This window comes from Cynara cardunculus, assembly GCF_001531365.2.
Source record: "Cynara cardunculus var. scolymus isolate 2C chromosome LG 10, CcrdV1, whole genome shotgun sequence".
NCBI lineage: Eukaryota > Viridiplantae > Streptophyta > Magnoliopsida > Asterales > Asteraceae > Cynara > Cynara cardunculus.
The window spans coordinates 26,133,765-26,153,053 of NC_037537.1; the positions used below are offsets into that span (position 1 = coordinate 26,133,765).

The 19,289-nt window shown below is 33.7% G+C and overlaps 3 protein-coding genes across 3 annotated transcripts; all 3 read right to left on the reverse strand.

Moving 5' to 3' along the window:
- Nucleotides 1–487: 487 nt before the first annotated feature.
- Nucleotides 488–3,117, reverse strand: LOC112520453 (40S ribosomal protein S23). Its single transcript, XM_025128851.1, has 4 exons — nucleotides 3,011–3,117; nucleotides 1,533–1,688; nucleotides 1,316–1,442; nucleotides 488–826 (listed from the first exon to the last, which is right to left on the reverse strand). Exons 1-4 carry the CDS (start codon nucleotides 3,013–3,015, stop codon nucleotides 686–688), a joined length of 429 nt encoding a protein of 142 aa, XP_024984619.1. The 5' UTR covers nucleotides 3,016–3,117; the 3' UTR covers nucleotides 488–685.
- A 1,598-nt stretch (nucleotides 3,118–4,715) lies between these two features.
- On the reverse strand, nucleotides 4,716–7,211 carry LOC112519857 (protein IQ-DOMAIN 1-like). The gene is made up of 5 exons (XM_025128165.1): nucleotides 7,137–7,211; nucleotides 6,731–7,051; nucleotides 5,891–6,112; nucleotides 5,687–5,806; nucleotides 4,716–5,553 (listed from the first exon to the last, which is right to left on the reverse strand). The coding sequence occupies exons 1-5, from the start codon at nucleotides 7,209–7,211 to the stop codon at nucleotides 4,942–4,944; spliced, it is 1,350 nt and encodes a 449-aa protein (XP_024983933.1). The 3' UTR covers nucleotides 4,716–4,941.
- Nucleotides 7,212–10,830: 3,619 nt separating this feature from the next.
- LOC112519862 (probable beta-1,4-xylosyltransferase IRX9) lies at nucleotides 10,831–13,347 on the reverse strand. The gene is made up of 3 exons (XM_025128169.1): nucleotides 12,573–13,347; nucleotides 11,693–11,927; nucleotides 10,831–11,089 (listed from the first exon to the last, which is right to left on the reverse strand). The coding sequence occupies exons 1-3, from the start codon at nucleotides 13,259–13,261 to the stop codon at nucleotides 10,964–10,966; spliced, it is 1,050 nt and encodes a 349-aa protein (XP_024983937.1). The 5' UTR covers nucleotides 13,262–13,347; the 3' UTR covers nucleotides 10,831–10,963.
- Nucleotides 13,348–19,289: the final 5,942 nt, after the last annotated feature.

Below are 19,289 nucleotides of genomic sequence, written 5' to 3' on the forward strand. Positions count from 1 at the left end.
AACATTTAAATATCCGGGTAACTGATTGAATCATTAACCGGTTAAACATTTTTATAGTTTGATTAAAGTTAACAATTTATTATTGTATATAGACATTATCTTAAAATTCATATATGAACTTAATAAATGTAAAATGTGACAAAATATACAACTATTAACATAAAAATATAAATATGTACAAAAATTACTTGATTAAAAGTTTAACCTATTTTATACACTTTTAAAGCTTAATTTGGACCCTTTACACGAACGAGTAGTTCCTCGTGTAGCCACGATCCCTAGGGGTGAACATGGGTTGGGTTCTGGATCGGGTTAAAAAGCCATGGGTTTCGAGTCCTGTCGGGTCTTGGGTTTCTTCTATCACCACCCACAACCATCTTTGTCACCATTTTTTTTAATAGAAATAAATCGTTTTCTCGTAACCCAATCAACTGGAATCCAATAAAAGTTGAGCTCGCGGCATACATATTGGCAAGGTCACACGAACCATTCCCAATAAGACGATAATCATTAAGCCAAAACACGAATGTGATTATCAAGATAACAATAAGTACACATCCTACTAAAACCAATGACGATAAGGGTCTGCAATCCAAGTTACAAAAGGAACAATTGCATTTAAACTCTTTGACAAAAGTATCAAAACTAATGCAGCAGGAGAGGAGTGAGACCTCTGCATAACACTTTAAGATCTTGGCTTCTCCTTCTTCTCCTTGAATAGAGCCAAAAGAGATACACCAGAAACCTTCACAACCTTGAACCTAACTCCGGGAATATCTCCCACAGCGTGACCCTTTCGTCCAAATCCAGCAATCAACACTTCATCCTGTGTCGTATAAAAACAGTTGAAAATCAACTTTTGATACCATGCACCAAAAATAGTTGTCGCTAAAGACTAGTTGGTTGATAAGCTAGCTAAAAACCTAGCTGTTGGCTGGCTGATAAGCTAGCCAAAAAACTAGCTGTTGGCTGGTAAGCTAGCTAAAGAAACTAGGTGTTGGCTGGCTGATAAGCTAGCAAAAAAAACTAGGTGTTGGCTAATAAGCTAGCAAAAAAACTAGGTGTTGGCTATGGCTAATAAGCTAGCAAAAACTAGGTGTTGGCTAATAAGCTAGCAAAAAAACTAGGTGTTGGCTGATAAGCTAGCAAAAAAACTAGGTGTTGGCTGATAAGCTAGCAAAAAAACTACGTGTTGGCTGATAAGCTAGCTAAAAGACTAGATAGTGACTAAAAAATTATCTGATAAACTAGTAATGTTTGGTAAAAACTAGATGATGATGTAAAATGACTTGAAGACCTGTAACAAGAAACATACGTTTTCCTCGATGTAGTTCAAACAACCATCGTTGGGTACAAAGGCGGCAATCTTCTTTCCGTTCTTAATGAGTTGGACTCTCGCACACTTTCTGATAGCAGAGTTAGGCTGCTTAGCCTCAATACCACTGCATGCAACATTCAGTTATTTGTAATGATTGAAATCAAAAACTAGATGACTGAGTGAAGATTGAAACAGGATAAAGGGAAAAGGTTACATCTTCTCAAGGACGATTCCTTTTGCATGAGAAGAACCGGCAAATGGCTTTTTCCATTCGTTCCCAAGGTGAGACTTCTTGTATGACTTGTCTGCCCACCTTTGTCTCCTGCGGTGAGACTTCAACTTGCGACCAGCTCCCATTCCATGTGTCTTACTGTAAAAGTCGCAACGATTAGATTATGCACCATTCAAAACTAAAAAAAGCTAAGCCTTTAATTAGAAACAGATTATTCTTTAAAGAACATATAATCACATTCTTAGACAACAAAAGTTGACATGGAATCCAAAAAAAACCAATCAAACAATACCTAAAATATAAGTACGTTATTGATCAATGATGATCAGTATGACAGTTAATCCATATAGCAGTTCTATTTCCTACGTAGCCTTGTTTAATTGACTAAATGAACCTGATGTACATGTAAAACTTAGTTTTGTTGGATTTTTACGTTGTGTTAAGAAATTCAATGGAAATTGACGACCGTTGAATCGATACTGCTAGTTTTTACAGAGAATAGCATTTACTGTATATTAGCTGATTTTTTTGCGACTGGTATGTTTTTTGTTGTACATGAGCACATGTTCAAATCAGAAAAATAGAAGATGTTTTTCTGTAATTCGTGTGCAAATTACTTTGATTTCCACCATACAATTAAGAAAACTTCTAATTTTCTATCCAATTTGATTTCTACTATACAATTTACTATCCAAAATTTTTTTGCAAGACTTCCTTTTAAAAACAAATTAAGCATTGTACAAGCTGCAAGTTATTCGTCTCAAATACGTGTTTATGATCTCTTTCCAAGTTCCCAACAAGTAGGTAGAATTATGAGTTACAAACTCAACCCAGTGTTCCAAAATCAAATTCGATTCAGTTCCTTTAATATTGCAATTTGAAATGTTCTATCATGATATAATCCAAATTAACTAATGTGATTACTAATTATGTTGCTTACATCAACAACACATTTATGAAAGTTCAAAATACAACGCATTTAACCTTTAAAAAGTAAAATATGCATCCACTATAGCTTTAAAAGTTTGCACACAAATTAATTGAAAACCTCATAAATCAAGTAACAAACATTTATACAAAAATTTCTTCCATTTCCAAATTGTTTAATTATTTTCCTAGTTTCTGATTTCAAAATCTCAAATCCTATCACATTCAATCATAAGCTCATGCTTACAGCAAAAAAAAAAAAACATATAATTCACAGAAAAATCAGTAATAAACAGCAAAAGCTATTCTCTGTAGTATCAATCCAACGGTCGCCATTTTCCATCAAATTTATCGACACAACATAGAAATCCATCAAAACTCATTTTTACATGTATTTCAGTTAAAAACTAAAACTTAAAGCGCATGATTTCATTTACATCCAAAAGATATATGGAAACCCTAGATATACAAAGACGTACGCATGCATATAGATGAAGAAGAAAATGAATTGAATCAATGGAGATAATACTTACCCCATGTTTGCGAGATTGGACTGAACTGCCTACTTCGAATCAAGTTTTTGGCGAGAGCTTGAGGAAGGAGCGGCTGCCTTCGAGCAAAAACCCTAATTCTCGTTCACAGATAGATGGGGATGTGTTTTATATGAAAAGGGTATGTATGTTAAATGGGCCGTATTGGGCCTTCGTTAGTGGGCTTTTTCATTTTGGGCCTCGTTTAGAGGCTCGTGCGATATGGAAATCATATCCAATAAAAGGTTATAAAAAATTAATTAAGAGAACGTTCATCAAATGTATATCCGGTAAGTGAATATTTAGTCACATTACGAGATCGTTTATTAAACTTTTTTATCTTGGTAAGTGTTTACCGGTTCAATTATCTTACCAGGTGAACATGATTAAAATCGGGAATCTTACCCGATAGAGGGAAGACAATGATCGAGAGTCTTACCCGGTAAGCAATTATCTGGTTATAAATGTTTGCCATCAAATAGTTTTGATGGCCAACAATATTACCACATAAGGTAAAAGTGAGTGGTGATTTTTTGTCAGTAAGCGTTTGATAAACGACCATATACCTTATCGGATGACCGTATCAAGAACTGAGAATCTTACCTGTTAAGAGTGATGTCGTTTGGTTGGACTAAGGGGCTGTTTATCAAACGCTTACTCGGGTAAGTGAACACCAAGTCTCGTTACTTTATGGGATGAATATGGTAAGGACCAAAAAACTTTCCCGGTAAGAGCGAGACAAAGACCAAGAGTCTTATCCGATAAGTGAGGGCAACGACTTTTACCACGGTAAGTGCTTACCGGGTAAATTGTTGCGTACGATATCGTTTTGATGGACTAAAATATTATCCGGTAAATAAATGATAGTGTTAAATTTACAGATAAGCGCTTACCGGGTAAGTATTTGGTAAACGGCCCCTAAATCTTACCAGGTAAGGTAAATGATAATATTGAATGTACTGATAAACATTTACTGGATAAGTGTTTAAGTGAACAATCCGTAAATATTTAAAAGGATTTTTAATTTTAACAGGTTTTTTATTTTAAAAGATTTCTATATTAATTATTTATTAAAATATTTTATACTTTTAACATGCTGATACACTCAAAATTTATATAAAATAAAAACAAATTTATTTCATTAAAAATAATAACTTTCCCCCCTCATCAAATTTTAAATGATTTTCCCTTTATTTTTTTCTATTTTAAAAAATAATATAAAAAATCAATTAAAATAAAATAAAAAACAAAATATCTATTTTATTTAATTTAAAGAATCTATTACAAATGCTTTAATTTTATTATTATGTGTACACATAGTAATAATAATTTTCTAATTCTATTGAATTTTACATTTTTTGTATTGAAATGTGTGTTTTTGTATGTGTATATAATGTGTTTAATGAATGATAGATTAAGGGGTTGTTTACTAAATACCTATCCGATAAGTGTTTACCAATAAAATTTAACACTATTATACACCTATCGAGTAAGATTTTAGTCCACCAAAAATACATCGCATGCAATAATTTACCCGGTAAGTGCTTACCATCGTAAGAGTCGTCGTTCTCACTTACCGGGTAAGACTCTTGGTCCTTGTCTCGCTCTTACCAAGTAAAATTCTTGGTCCTTACCATATTCATCTGATGAGGTAATATAACTTGATAAGCGTTTATCCAAGTAAGTGTTCGATAAACAATCCATAAAATGGTTGTAATATGTCACAAAAACCTTAAATTAACATTAATTTTGAAGTTCATTCTTATTGAAATACAAGAATTATAACCCACACCCCTCAATTTTCAAAGAAATAACTTTAATGACCACAAAATCAACAACAATTAAATTTGACCCCCTCTTTTTTGCAAACTTTTGCTATTTAGACCTTTGTAATGTATGAACTCTTCACCCTGCTAATGAAGAACTTGCTCAAATCAAATGACCATAGAAATGCTGCTTTCCACCTTGGGTGGCCCCGAATGGCGCCTCGGTCTAGCCGGTGGGCCCGGAAACGAAAGCCGTTTCTTCATGCCCAACTCCTTTTCTGGGGTGATCTCACCACCGTTCTCCACCGGGCCCAACAGACTATGTCCCTTCGATTTGGCCTTTGCTGATTTCGTTTGCGACATGTAACCAGGAACCGATGGTGAGCTATCCATGCTCTCATCGTCTCTCACGGAAGATCCCGCAATGCTATGCCTTCGGTTCATCTCAGATTGTACGCTAAAAACGCTTCTAGCGTCGTCATCTGGACCCGTCCCGAAGGCTCTTGGGCCAGGCCTGCGCTTGAATTTCCGTGATGCCACGGGAACGCCTGTTGTCGACTTTGGAGTTGACGGGGTGGAGTTGAGGTGGCGACGGGCGTAAGACTTTGCAATTTCGGTCCCGGTAATGCTGATGCCGTTTTTAATAGATGAATGATCTTTTTCGACTCGTGTCTCGAATGGCCGGCTCGCCATGTATCGCTCTAACCAGCTCCAACCCCATTGAGGATTCGTCGGGTCCATGAACAGCAAGTTTGTCGTCCTCGATGACTTCTTCCAAGGCTGCCAGGATTCATAACATTTCAAACAAGATGCAGAAACATTAAACTTACATGGGATAACATGTTTTTGTTCTGTGATGCCTCAACCTGTCTAGCGTACCAAACACAGCCAGAAAAGCATGACGACTACGTACCTGATGAGAAAACGAATACGCCATGGCCCGTTCTCGTCTCATAGTTGCTTCATACTTGCTCAGTAGCTTTGCTTCGATTTGTTCTTTCGACTGCAAGCTATCGTTCCATTCTTCTCCCATCTGTTATAACATTTATATGTATACATTAGGCTTTCGTTCAATCAAGTTCTCAGATCTAATAAACCGAATCACGTAAAAACTAACCTGCAAACTCTCGATTTCTTTCGCCTGTTTCTGTAGGATTTGTCTCTGAAGAGCCTGATTCTCCTCGGACATCCTGATCCTCCGAGAGTTGATCTGGCACTGCACTCGTGATAGATGTTGCATGCATTTGAGCGTGTTTGCGGTTTGCCGATTGGCGGTTGGTCCCTCGACCAGTGTTTTCAATCTAACAAGCCCTCTTAAAGCCCGTAATGCCCTCCGTGCCTGAAAATATGGAACAAGAAATCCGTCACAAAGTTCATGAATAAAGATCATAAACAACAAATAGAGTTGCACAAGAAGGCCCGAGCACGAAACCTAGGAAAGCCCGGGCCTAGTTAGCCCGAATCTCAGTCCCAAGTCAAGCCTCAAAACCCGAAAAAGCTCGAGCCCTGTGCATGTGTATCTCTAGAACCGTGTTCACCAATTTGGGAAGAAACGAAAAGAATGTGGGGGAAAATGGAAAGGAAAAGAATTTTTTTATTTGTGTTCTTGAAATGGAAAAGAAACAAAAATTTCATGTTCTTAAACCGAAAATAAAAAGAAAAAAAGATGTCGTTTTTACAAATACGCTCTTTATATTTGCCTTTTCCCTACAAGGGTATTTCTGTCACAAAAGATCACATATTCCGCTCGTATTTTTCTTCCCACATTTGGAAGGAAACATAATCGATAATTCCTCTCATATTCCTTTCCTTTACCTCCTAAAAAGTTTAGAGAACACGTAGTTTTTTTGTTTTCCCTTCATTTCCTTTATTTTCCGTCAACAAAAAGATTTCGAAAACACAATGTAGTTGGCAATGTCTTTACAAGAATTAATGATTTGAGATAATACGAACATACCAAATACCCGCGAAAGGTTGTTTGAATCCTGATAGCCGCTACCTCCACCTTTGACATTCCCGAATACCGAGTCAACTCAGCAAGTCGAGCCGACTCAGCAGCCGCCTGAGCTGCAACCGTTGCAGCTGAGACAGATGCTTCTGCCTCAGCTGCAACCAAATCAGCATGTTTTGTTTGCTCATCCTCCACTTCAATCGGTTTCACTTCCTCCACCTCTGGTGGAGGAAGTGAAGGCGAATCACGAGATCCACTAGCAACTTCTTCAAACGAAGTTATGGGTACTGAAGGTTTTTCATCTGCAACCCCTTTCTTCTTAGATTTCTAGAATCAAAACAAGAAATCATCATAAATTAATCACCATTTTAGCTCGATCAAGATCGGGATAAGAATGTACAGATAATAAAACCTGGCTTTTCTTTCCCTTCGAGCTCGGACTCAGAGCCTTTTTAATGGAAGATAACCAGCTCCCTTTCTTCCCCATTACTGTATCATTCCCTAAATAATAAGATCCAGTTCTTAATTCCATCAAATGATATCCACTTTGACTTTTAAAAGTCAAAACCATTACTCATCAAACCTAGATTTTGATATGAATTATGAATCTAACAACAATTTTTTTCCTTTTTCTGCTAAATATTATGAACTTTGATATATTCAGCAGTTTGTTTCTGAAAATTTGAAGAAGTTTGCATGAATTAGTCGAAAAACAAACCAACCATTTGACTTCAAAAGTCAAACCATAACTGTTTATTTTTTGGAATCAAGGGAATGGAATTCTTCTATATATGCATACATTTGTTGCTCAATGGGAAGAGAATCTGATCCCAAAATCTAAGATGCTATGAATCCCATGAATCTGAATCAGATCTAATACAGAAAAAAAATCAAATGTCGTAAAATCCAACATAAATTTCATAGGACAGCTAATAGAATTATTGAAACTTGAAGAAAATTAGTTGGATCGAAGACATTATACCAAACCCTAATCCCAATTCGTCAAGAACTTGAAGAAATTCGATTAAAAAAATCAGAAACTATACACCACAACAGCCAAATCTACTGTACGTACTTGAAGAAAATGAAAATCAGCGAGATCCACGAATTACGCGATAATCAGATTCAAGTAAACACTAAGAACAACAAATGCAATCGAATTACAGGAGAACAAACGATTTGCAGCAAAATTCACACAATACCAGCTACAAACATAACTTCAAGACGATCATAATTGAAACTTGCCTGTAATCGAAACTGATTTAGATCTTTGAGAGCTTGTTATCCATGTAATCTGCAGTGCTGGATCACATGGTGAGTTAAAGGGTTCGACCCGATGGGAAGGGGAACAGATCTTGGGGAGCAAATGGAGTTGAAACACGAGATTCGGAAGGAATATGAGCTTGGATTGACGATTGGGGCAAGTGGGTCCATTAAATTCAGTGTTATTTTATATTTCACTGTTTTTATCTTTTTGAAAACAGAAATTTTTGGTGACGTTGGTGAAGGCTTTTCTTGTACACCTTTTTAGGCAAATGGTCTCAAAGATGCACACATTTTAGTGAAAAAGAAAAACTTTGGAATTGTGCACCGAGTTTGGTTCGTAAAATAGAATTTGATAGAATTTGATGATATGTTTGGTTTGATAGGAATTGAATTCTCCATCTTTATTGGAGGAAGGGTGGGCGGTGACAGCTATGATGACGACAATAATAACCTGGTGGTATTGGTGCTTAGTGGTGGTCGGGGAGTTAGAGGTCGGCAGGGGTGGGGGCAGGGGTGGCGGTTGTGATGACAACATGCCATTGGTGGTGGGGGTGGTTGTGACTGGGATAGAACGGCGGGAGGGTGTTGGGGGCGTGACAGTGATTATAGTAAATGGTTGTGGTGGAGACAGAAGGTGGGCGGTGTTAGGTTTAATTTGATGCGAAGGGATGAAATTCAATTCATTAACTTATGGCAAAGAATGATGAATTCATCAATTTATGGAATTCAAGTTCCATCCATTTTAATATGTGAACCAAATGAAAAAATTGGAATTTGGTCAAAGAAATTGATCATATTCCAATTCCCTTTAATTCCCTTAAATTCTTCAAACCAAAAAGCCTCTAAAATTGTCAAAGTATTTCACTGAGATTATATGGGACTGGTTCTCTTTGTTAGCAGTTTAACGAGCTTAATGAGTATCACAGTTTATCCGATCAATTATACATGACTGTTTGATAATGACTTAATGATATAAAAATTGACTTGTTCAATAAAATTGTAGGAAAGCTTTATGTAGAAAGTCGGATTTTTTCCCCAAAAAATGTACTCTTATTTAAAAAAACATGTTCTTTTCATCTATGAAAAAAACTCTTCCAAGCAAAAACTTTATCAATTTATACAGATATATTAATCAACAGACAATTTTATCAATATGTGACTTAATAGAAAACCAACCAGATATCCCCTATCTTTACTTCGATAGATAATTGAAATTAAATTTAAGAAGTTGTTTGCAAATCATAAATCTGGCAAGAATGCAGTAAAGATTAAGACACTAATCATGTTCTTCCCTTAGGTTACCAGTCAAGTTGTTCATGGGTGCTACGCCCTATCAGGCTTGTACAATCATCCTAAAAGATATGGGCGGGCCCAGGCTGGACCATTAAAATTGTTGGGTGTATCTTTAAGGTGGATCAAATACTTATAAAGTCGTTGTTTGACCTTGTGGAAAAGTCAATCGCAGTTTAACTCGGAATTTAAGGACAATTTACTACTCGCTTGTCCTAATTTATTGGGTAAAAACCGCTTATCAGAAATGTTGTTGTTTACTAAACCTCTCATACCGGTTTATGATACTAAAACTGTAACATGAGAGAATGACATAATTAATGCTAACCCATACCCCAGTCGAGAATGGTGACCTCAGTGTTCTGAGTACCCATTTAACTGATTTTCGCAAGCAAATCTGTTTTGGGGTATGAAAGGTGGATCCGCTAAACTTTGTAAGTTGCTTTTGGATAGAAAATACAAGGGGAAATTAATCAAAAAAAAAAAACATCTTCCAAAATCAACAAAAATACAAAAAAATAGTGTAACTCGGCTAAAAACACATCGTTGATTGGTTTGGTATTACCAACCGACTGTAAACTAAACTGATACCAGTTTAATAGTACACACGTTGATTGGTTTGGTACAAAATTGTCGTCATGCATATATAAAAGACACACAGACTTCCAATTGTAACTGATATAAAAAAAATATTTCAGATTTTCTAATGATGATTATAGAGCTGATATAATATAGGGCAAATTGAATGAAAATGTGACGTACTTTAACGTAATTTATATTTTGGGTAACGTATTTTCGAAACTTCTATTTTGGTACATAAGATATAAAGTTTTAAACATTTAGGTATCCGAGTAACTGCTTGAAGCATTAACTCTTTCTTCTAATAAACCACAATACATAAAAACTAATTGTAGATTAAGATATCCATGTCATCAAATAAAGGCAAATTGCATGAAAAAGTAACGTACTTTAACTATATTCTTATTTTAGGTAACGTCATTTCAAAACTTTCATTTTGGTATCTAAGATGTAGAGTTTTAAAATTTTAAGTACTCAGGTAACCGGTTGAAACATTAAGCAATTATCATGCTGATGTGGCGAGTGATGTGGTATCCAACTCAATATTATTTGTTGACGTGATTAATGACATGAATTTTTTAAATCTAAAATCAGTCTTCTTTTTAATTTAAAATTAGTCTTCATCGGGTACTTAAACGTTTAAAACTTCAATTTTATGTACCAAAATGGAAGTTTTGAAAGTACATTACCCAAAATATGAATAAAGTTAAAGTACGTTATTTTTTCATGCAATTTGCCCCAACAAATAATATTGAGTTGGATATCACATCAGCATGGTAACCGATTAATGCTTCAACATGTGACTCGAGTACTTAAATGTTTAAAACTTTACTTCTTAGATACCAAATTGAAAGTTTTGAAAAATACGTTACCTAAAATAAAAATCAAATTAAAGTACGTTATTTTCTCATACAATTTACCCTATAATATAATATTTCAAATTGGATTTTGATTTCATATTATTGATTTGTCCTATCAAAACAATTGATTTTGTATATTATTTGGTTACAAAAATGTATATATTTGTGGGTTTGGCTAAAAAAAAACCTATGATACAATATGAGAATGAGGAATGAATTACAATGCATTTACTGTTTGACCTAATTACCCTTTAATGATTCTTGGAATATGAAGATTCCATAGCATTATTTTGGAGCAACCATCTTGTGGGACCCCCTTCAATTTGGTTTCCTCCTCAAGGACTTCTTCCTTCACAAACTTTATAGAATTCTGCAAATTCCATTAAATAAGTGTTAGATTCCATTAAATTCTTATTTGAACACATCCACATACATACATACATACATACATACATACATACGTGTATATAACAAGGTTCAAATGATAATAATAACCAATAAAAGAACAAAAAAGGGTCAAATCACGTGCAAAATCATATTTCTCCATAGTAATGGGTTTGGTATTGTTGTTGTTAGTAATTCAATTCGTAGGATAAAATGTAAATTCAGGAAAAAGAGGAACAAAAAGTAGTGATTTTAGAAAAAAAGAGGAATAAAAAGATGATCAATACAGACAACTATATCTATACAGGTCATAATAAACAAACTGAACAACCCCTTAAACAGCCTATTTGGCCTAGTGATTTGCGAGTCTTTGACCTCCTAAAAGGTCAGGAGTTCAAATCTCACCAAAGATGAAGAAAGTGTGTAAATTTATTTATTCTTTTTGCCGTATATAAATATTATATACTTTAAAAAAAAAACTATATCAGACATGCAAGTATATATGTAAGTTTGGAAGGGGCTCTTTTTGTTTTTTTTTTTAATTTAAACAGGGGGTAAACATGTAAATTAATTAGAATTGACAGCTTACCTGAGAGGTGTGTTGGGCAGATGAAAGCCGACCCCATCTTTCCGGGTCCCACAATATTGAACTGTTAAATCCAACGGTGGAGATATGAACAGGTGATCTGGTCGCATCATCTTCTGAGTTGTTCAGATTTTTCAAATGCCACCCTACAACTTCAGAGGAATCACAAACTGGCCCCTCAATTCTCACTTTTTGTCTATTTGCTGATAAAAATGCCATTGGCCATGTCCCAAACACCCTGCATCCCAAATTCAATCATATACCAATTCAAACATTTTCAATGATCACGAAAAACAACTCCAAATTCATTTACCAAAAACCCAAAAAAAATTAAGTTCATGAAAAGTGCAACCGTATTAATTTGTCGTGTGTCATCGTATGTATTTTGAAACTACATCGAGAACAAGTTTTATTTGATGGAGTTGGTTTGCAAGACTTTTATTCCACTCCAGACTCAAGTCCAAATCATGTTAATGTCATTTTTCTTAGTCAAATGGTGTCATCATTTAAAAAAAAATATGTACATTTGTTTCTTATAGTCAAATGGTGTTACCATTTGAATTTTTTTTCCTATATTTTTTTTCTTATAGTCAAACAGTGTCACCATTTGAAAAAATTTATGAGTCAAATACTGTTCTTTTATAAGACATTTGCTTAAACTCTGGCTAAAATAATAATTCAATTAAAAAAAGTGAAGTTGATTGAGGTAATTGACTATTTTGATCAATTTCCCAAAAAAAATCATGGTGTCTCTGCATAACTGAATATTTAGTACGTGCAGGATTCGAACACGATCCTTTTTCCCATTTGGGAAATACTGATTCACTGTTCGTAATGATATTTCTAAAAATTCATAATAACGAAGGGGGGGGGGGGGACTTACTCGATGGCTCTGATCTCATCAAAGAAGCTTAGATCGTAAATGTTGTAGAGCGAAGCAAAATGAACGATCCCGCTTAACCTATGATACTCGATGTGCTTAAGCGCGACATTTCTTTGATGATCCATTTCGATTTCCACATCCGTAAAATTCTCCTTAAACACCAAATGTCTATACATGACATTAGTTTTCCGCAAAATGTCAGATACTTCCGTAGACTCGGATTGAGATTCCACGACAACCCACAACAGCGGCGGAGGAACTAACGACAACGTGTTTGCCATTTTTCTCAAAAGCACCCCTCGAAGATCATCTTTGTCGCTCGTTGGAGTGACGACGATCACAAGCCTCTGAGGGGTTAAATTTACCTCGTTGCCCGTTTCGCCCTTGTCATCCGTCTCTTGTTTTCGATCAAGATTAGGCCTTTCGTGTACTTTCATCGATGAAGATTCATCCAACACGCTCCTATCGAAATTCCCACTTTCTTGTTCGGAAACTTTGCCGGAGATTTCCTCCGGTGACGGAGATATCTCCGGCGAACGATTGGATGTAATAACATGAGTGGTAGGGAAAGAAGGGTTGTTTGTAGGAGCAAAGCCAGTGAAGAAGCCCATGATGAAACATAACAAGAAATGGACTGTGGCTTTCTTCCATAATTGAACCTTTTTCTTTGGTCTTTCTGATGATCCCATGAAGGTTGAAAGAACCCAAAAACAGAAGGGCAAAATTGGGTTTTCAGATGGGAAAAGAGAGGGGTATAGGGGGGTGGATGATGATGGTGATGATAAATATGGAAATAAGAAGGTTGGATTTATATGTTTCTAGAGTTGAAAGGGGTAAAATGGTAATTTTGTGTTAGTAGAATTTGATGAAAACCAATTGATTCATGATTGATACAGGTGAACTTGATTTTGGGTTTGTTTTGATGTCTCTTTTCTATCATAAAAAATGTAATACATACATATATATATATATATATACATACATATATATATATATATACACACCCACACATATATAGAGACTAGGAAACACGTAAGACCAACATGTTTTCGTAAGATCCATGAAACAACTTTTTTTATATTTGAACCTTCACAACAAAACGTTGTAAAAGTAATCTTCATAGTTTTTTGTTGTGAAGATTCAAATTTATTTTACTTTCATAATGTTCTGTTGTGAAACTTCAAGTGTAAAAAAGTGATCCCATGAAAACTGGTCTTACGTGAACCCGACCATATACATACATACATACATACATACATACATACATACATACATACATACATATATATATATATATATATATATATATAGGGATGTTATTCTACACCATTTGCCATTCCTATACCCTATACAACCCTCATCTCAACCATTCAATTTTTAATCAATTAATTGTTTCCTAATATAAACTATTAATCATAATTAATAAACTCTATTCATAATCCATAAATATTAAAATCATAATAAATGAACTCCAATCATTTCTATAAATATCTCAATTAATTGGGTTGCAAAGGTAATTTTGCAAACCACGTTATTTATACAAACCTCGTTCAACCAATCAAAAATTTTCATTTTTTTCATTTTGTTTTTTTTTTTTTTTGTAATTATGAGAGGTTGATTAATTATTTTTATTGTAGAGAGTGTTAATTAAGGATATTATCATCTTCATTATATTAATTTTAGAGAAATATATGAAACAATTTCATTAAAATTTTATAAGTATTATATGAAACAATTTCATAACCATATATGAAACAACTTCATCAAAAAAATTATTATATGAAACAATTTCATAAGATTAAACAATTTCATGAAATTTTTTCATAATATTAAACAATAAAATCGATGAATGATGATAATTTACACAGTTTGTACAAATATAAATGGTTTGCATTTGATCGCTCTTCCCCCTTATATATATAACACTATGTGTAAGCAGAAAAAGAGAGAGTTGCAATATTTTATTTTTATTTTTAAATTATATTGTACTTATTGATCTATTAATAATCATTATTATTGTTAAAACAAAGTCATTGGTTGTTGAACTCGTATAAATCAGATAAATACGATCTAATTGATTTGATAACGAAGTATGTAATCCTTCCGATATATATCTGAGTGAAAATTCAGTGATTACTTAACTTAAATTGTTATCTAACTTCATGTATTTTCCCTATCCACCAAATAATCTTTGTTCTGTAATTCTTAAAGCCACTTCAGATAAAAAAAATGTTAAACAGATTATGTACTGAAGTCATTGTCACAGTTTTCATGAACAAAAAATGGCTTAACAATACAGTTGTTTTCAAAAGACTCATACTGTTTTTTGGCCTGCCAGATATATAAAAGTATTACAACAGTATTTTTCTGATGACGATAAACAAGAAGTGATAAAATCCCAAATCATGAAATTGGAAACTCTTTTCCTTTTTAAAAATCATTTTTTAAGTATATAATATTTATATACGGCAAATGCAACAAATAAATTCACACTCTCTTCATTTTTGGTGAGGTTTGAACATCTGACCTCCTAAGAAACCAAAGACTACGATACCGTTAGGACAAATACAAAAAATAATAATTTTTTTTTGGGTGGAATTTTGATTCCATGTGGAAGATGAGGCATTGCTTGAGAAAGTCATCCCTTGAAATAGAAGAAAGAAATTGCTACCAAATAGTTGTTGAGATTTATAATCATCACCTAAAGTTGGTGTAAAATTTAAGTAATACCCAAATTAATTAATTAATTAATTAAATTATTTTATTTTTAATTAAATCATTAGAATATTTTATTAGCAATAAAATAAAATGGTAGTTACAATAAATAACCAACACACTATCAATCATTCGTTAATTCGGTAACAGAAAAATATACGGAAAAAAAGCGTTTCAACTTCTATCGAAATATAGAACCCTTTGAAAATTTCGATATGTGTTTTTTGGTCAAACGTGGTTTTAAAGATATCAACCATAAGGGTGATGTCTGATTGGTTTGAGCTTGGACTTTAAAGGTTAAAAGTACCTGGAGGTCCTAGATTCGAATTCAAGAATGAATAAAATCCTCTTATGACCATGGAGGTTCAAATGCGGGGACTCCGGGCTGCCCGCGAAGGAAACTTATGATTATTTCCTTCGATTTCTTTTTCTCGTAAAAAAGTTTCAAAAACACGATCCCTCCCTTTCCTTTTCTTTGTAAAAAAAGTTTCGAGAACACAACAATAGATTTTTTCCGAACCCTCCTCAGAGGTCACCAGTTCGAATCCTGCAAAGGTCACTGAGGTTTTACCAGTTGTTTTTCAGGGCCCTTGTGATTAGTCGAGGTGTGCGTAAGCTGATCTAGACACCCATAGTTAACAAAAAACAAGAAGTAACTCTACCCTTCTAAATTAGCAATGTGTTGAAGATTTATCATTTTATTGTGTTGGTTTTGACGATAATATCGTTGTTATACATTAATTGCTGTATTTATTGATAGTTTATTATAGAAAAAAACTAATCAGATCAAATTTTCCTCATCGATACCATGTGTGCTATTAAAGTTAAACGTATGGAAATACAATAGCATTGTATTCATGATATTATAGTATTTGAGTGTTTTTTTTTTATTAACCTGGATACCCAACCCGCTATGCGAGCCGACTAATCCAATGGGGACCCACCTGCTTTGCAGATAGTCCGAAGTCACCGCATTTGAATCTCCGTGGTCACAAGAGGATTTTTATTCCACCTTGGATTTGAACCTGGAACCTTCTGGTACTTTTGACCTTTGGAGCCCAGCTCAAACCAATCAGACATCACCCTTGTGGTTGTATTTGAGCGTGATTATGAACTAACAACAACATTCATTACCTGAAGAACGTCACATGTATCCATATTACTTTTAGGGTGCGTTTGGTTTGCAAGAATGTTTCTGAGGGATTTGGATTCCTGGAGGGATTTTGATTCCATGGGATTTGGATTGGATTGGATTTAAAATCCATTTATGTGTTTGGTTTGCAGGATTTTGATTTGATGTGAAATCCATTCCTCAAGCTTAGTTATCCCTTAAATCGGGTTGTTACTGTATCCTCTTCACTCAAGCTGAAATTGTAAGACTACCTCTTGAAAGAGAACAATGTATTGACCAAACAATTCATATTCATTCATTAGAGCAACAAAAATTACCAAATACGCACAAATATCAATCCGTGTACCGTAATTAGGGTTTATATACGAACGCAATCAATAAAATAGGTTCTTGAAATTGAATACAGACTACTGAGAACAGAGAGATATAGAGATTGAATCAAGAACTTACCTCCGATTACGGGAACAGGGAGATATATAGATTAGGGCTGATGGGAAGGAAGCGATGGATTAGGGCGGGTGTGAGGGAAGCGATGTCTCGTAAGCTGGTTGAAGCAATCGACAAGAAGCGATGGAGAGTATTCAGGCCCTGCGCAATCGTGTGGAAGCGATGGAGAGGAATTCCATGGGATTTGGATTTGAAATCCCGCGGTTTTGCAAAGGATTTCTAAATCCCGCGTCTAATGGATTTTTATGAAATCCTAGGATTCCAAATCCTTTACAATTAAGCAACCCAAACACAGGATTTCCTGGATTTTAAATCCAAATCCCCTCAAATCCAATCCATTCCGGCAAACCAAACACCCCCTTAGGGGATTTGTTACGTAATCAGCTGGTCACCAATTGAAAAGAAAAAAAGTAAAGAGGAACTTATATTAACTGTAATTTCAATAAACTGAAGTTATTTACCAAAATAAATTGTCTACTTTTTTTGAAGTGGATGAAATATCTGTATGCACTAGGAGGGTACTCGTGTAATACATCGAGACACATCTCAATTTCAATGTTTCGTTTTATTCTTTATCTATGTCGATATAATACGGTTTTATGTGATTTTGATAAAGCGATAATGTTTTTATTCCTGAATAAGACATAAATTTGAAAAGAAAATATATATCAATATCAAATTAATTATTTAAAAGTTCTAGTTTTTTGTAATTTCTTTAATTCAGATTTTTTATTATAAATTAATTTAACGTAACGAGATAATTTAATTTAGGTTTAATAATATAATTTTTATAAAAAGATAATCATTAAGTATTTTGCTAGAACTTAATGATTATCCTAATTATATTTAAGATTTTTTATATTTAAAATGAGATGTTTATCTTGTATTTGATTATATTTATCTCCAGTTAGTTATATGAATTCAAATATAGAGCTTTAATAAGTTGTACTTACACACAACTTACTTGTAATCTTGAACTGTAAGTAATATGCATTAATAAACAGTACTTTATGCTTAAAAGATAGTTTTTAAGCGTTTTTGTCAAATGCTTTATAATATAGTATAGATTATATCCTTAAATTTTATCATTTGAAAGTGAAATATAATAGATTTGTTTAATTTGGTTACTGATATCATACAATGTAACGAACCAATGAGTAACCCAAAAAAGTGAAATGCAAAAGTTAATATAAGGTGCACTTAACTTTTTTAAAGCATGTAAAATAATACATTTAAAAGTGTCTGATTTGTTTGAATTTGGACTGCAAATGTCAAAAGTGTCTGGAGATCACAGGTTTAAATCCAATAAGAAATGAAAATCTCCTTATGGCCATGAAAGTTCAAATGCGGTGACTCCGGACTACCAGCAAAGCATGTTGTTATCTTGGGATTAGTCAGATTGCATAGCGAGTTGGATATCCACGCTAATCAAAAAAGGGCAAATTACATGAAAAATAACGTACTTTAACTTGATTCCTATTTTGGACAACGTACTTTCAAAAACTTTCATTTTGGTAGCTAAGATGTAAAATTTTAAACATTTAAGTACCCGAGTAACCGGTTAAAGCATCAACCGATTATCATATTGATGGGGCGAGTGATGAGATGAAATTGTGTTGAATAACAAATAATACTGAGTTGGATACCATATCACTCGACACATCAGCATGATAACCGGTTATCCGGGTACTTAAAAATGTTTAAAACTTTACTTAGTACCAAAATGAAAGTTTTGAAAGTACGTTATCTAAAATATGAATCAAATTAAAATACGTTATTTTTTCATGCAATTTACACATAAAAAAATATTGTTCTTGGGTTATGTGTTGCTTCTTTTTATTCAATTGTTGGTGTTTGTTTGTTTTTTCGTGTACTTTTTCTATTCCTTTTGTTTTCCACGACTATGAGTTGATTATGCTTTTAAATACTGCTTCTCGTTATTTTTAACCTTTTCCCAGCTACATAGTTTTTAATTTTTTATTACTCCATTTTAATATATTTTGTTGCTTTAATGAAACACTTGACAGACTCGTTTATGACATTTTATAGGTCCTGGACGAACATAAAAATAGGATTCCCTACAAGAAACAAGACTTGTAGCAACGACTTTTGTTGTCTAAGTTCATTTATCATTAGAAATATCATATAACAACAATATTGTCATCGTTATAACTTGTGGCGAAAACATGTCATCGCTAAAAACGCATTGTCAAAGCTCACTTTTCTTGTATTGACCCTCTGTAAGTACGGAAAAAATTCAATAAATTGGTTTTCATTAGTATAAAATTGAGTACAAGAAATGCTAATAATTTACTGAAAAAAATATATCGATATTGATTATTTAAAATTTCTTATCTTCTTAATAATTTCTTTAATTTAATATTTTTATTATAATTTAATTTAAGTCTAATAACGAATTAATT

What these genes read in the sequence shown, in the direction of transcription:
- LOC112520453 (XM_025128851.1), bottom strand. An exon ending in GGAATCGTCCTTGAGAAGAT is followed by an intron (nt 1,443 to 1,532) that starts GTAACCTTTTCC and finishes TGTTGCATGCAG; the next exon opens with TGGTATTGAGGCTAAGCAGC. An exon ending in TGAACTACATCGAGGAAAAC is followed by an intron (nt 827 to 1,315) that starts GTATGTTTCTTG and finishes TATACGACACAG; the next exon opens with GATGAAGTGTTGATTGCTGG.
- LOC112519857 (XM_025128165.1), bottom strand. Translation starts at nt 7,211, where the DNA reads ATGGGGAAGAAAGGGAGCTGGTTATCTTCCATTAAAAAGGCTCTGAGT. An exon ending in CGAAGGGAAAGAAAAGCCAG is followed by an intron (nt 7,052 to 7,136) that starts GTTTTATTATCT and finishes TTTTGATTCTAG; the next exon opens with AAATCTAAGAAGAAAGGGGT. An exon ending in CAACCTTTCGCGGGTATTTG is followed by an intron (nt 6,113 to 6,730) that starts GTATGTTCGTAT and finishes CCATATTTTCAG; the next exon opens with GCACGGAGGGCATTACGGGC.
- LOC112519862 (XM_025128169.1), bottom strand. Translation starts at nt 13,261, where the DNA reads ATGGGATCATCAGAAAGACCAAAGAAAAAGGTTCAATTATGGAAGAAA. An exon ending in GATGAGATCAGAGCCATCGA is followed by an intron (nt 11,928 to 12,572) that starts GTAAGTCCCCCC and finishes TTTGGGATGCAG; the next exon opens with GGTGTTTGGGACATGGCCAA. An exon ending in CTGCCCAACACACCTCTCAG is followed by an intron (nt 11,090 to 11,692) that starts GTAAGCTGTCAA and finishes TGGAATTTGCAG; the next exon opens with AATTCTATAAAGTTTGTGAA.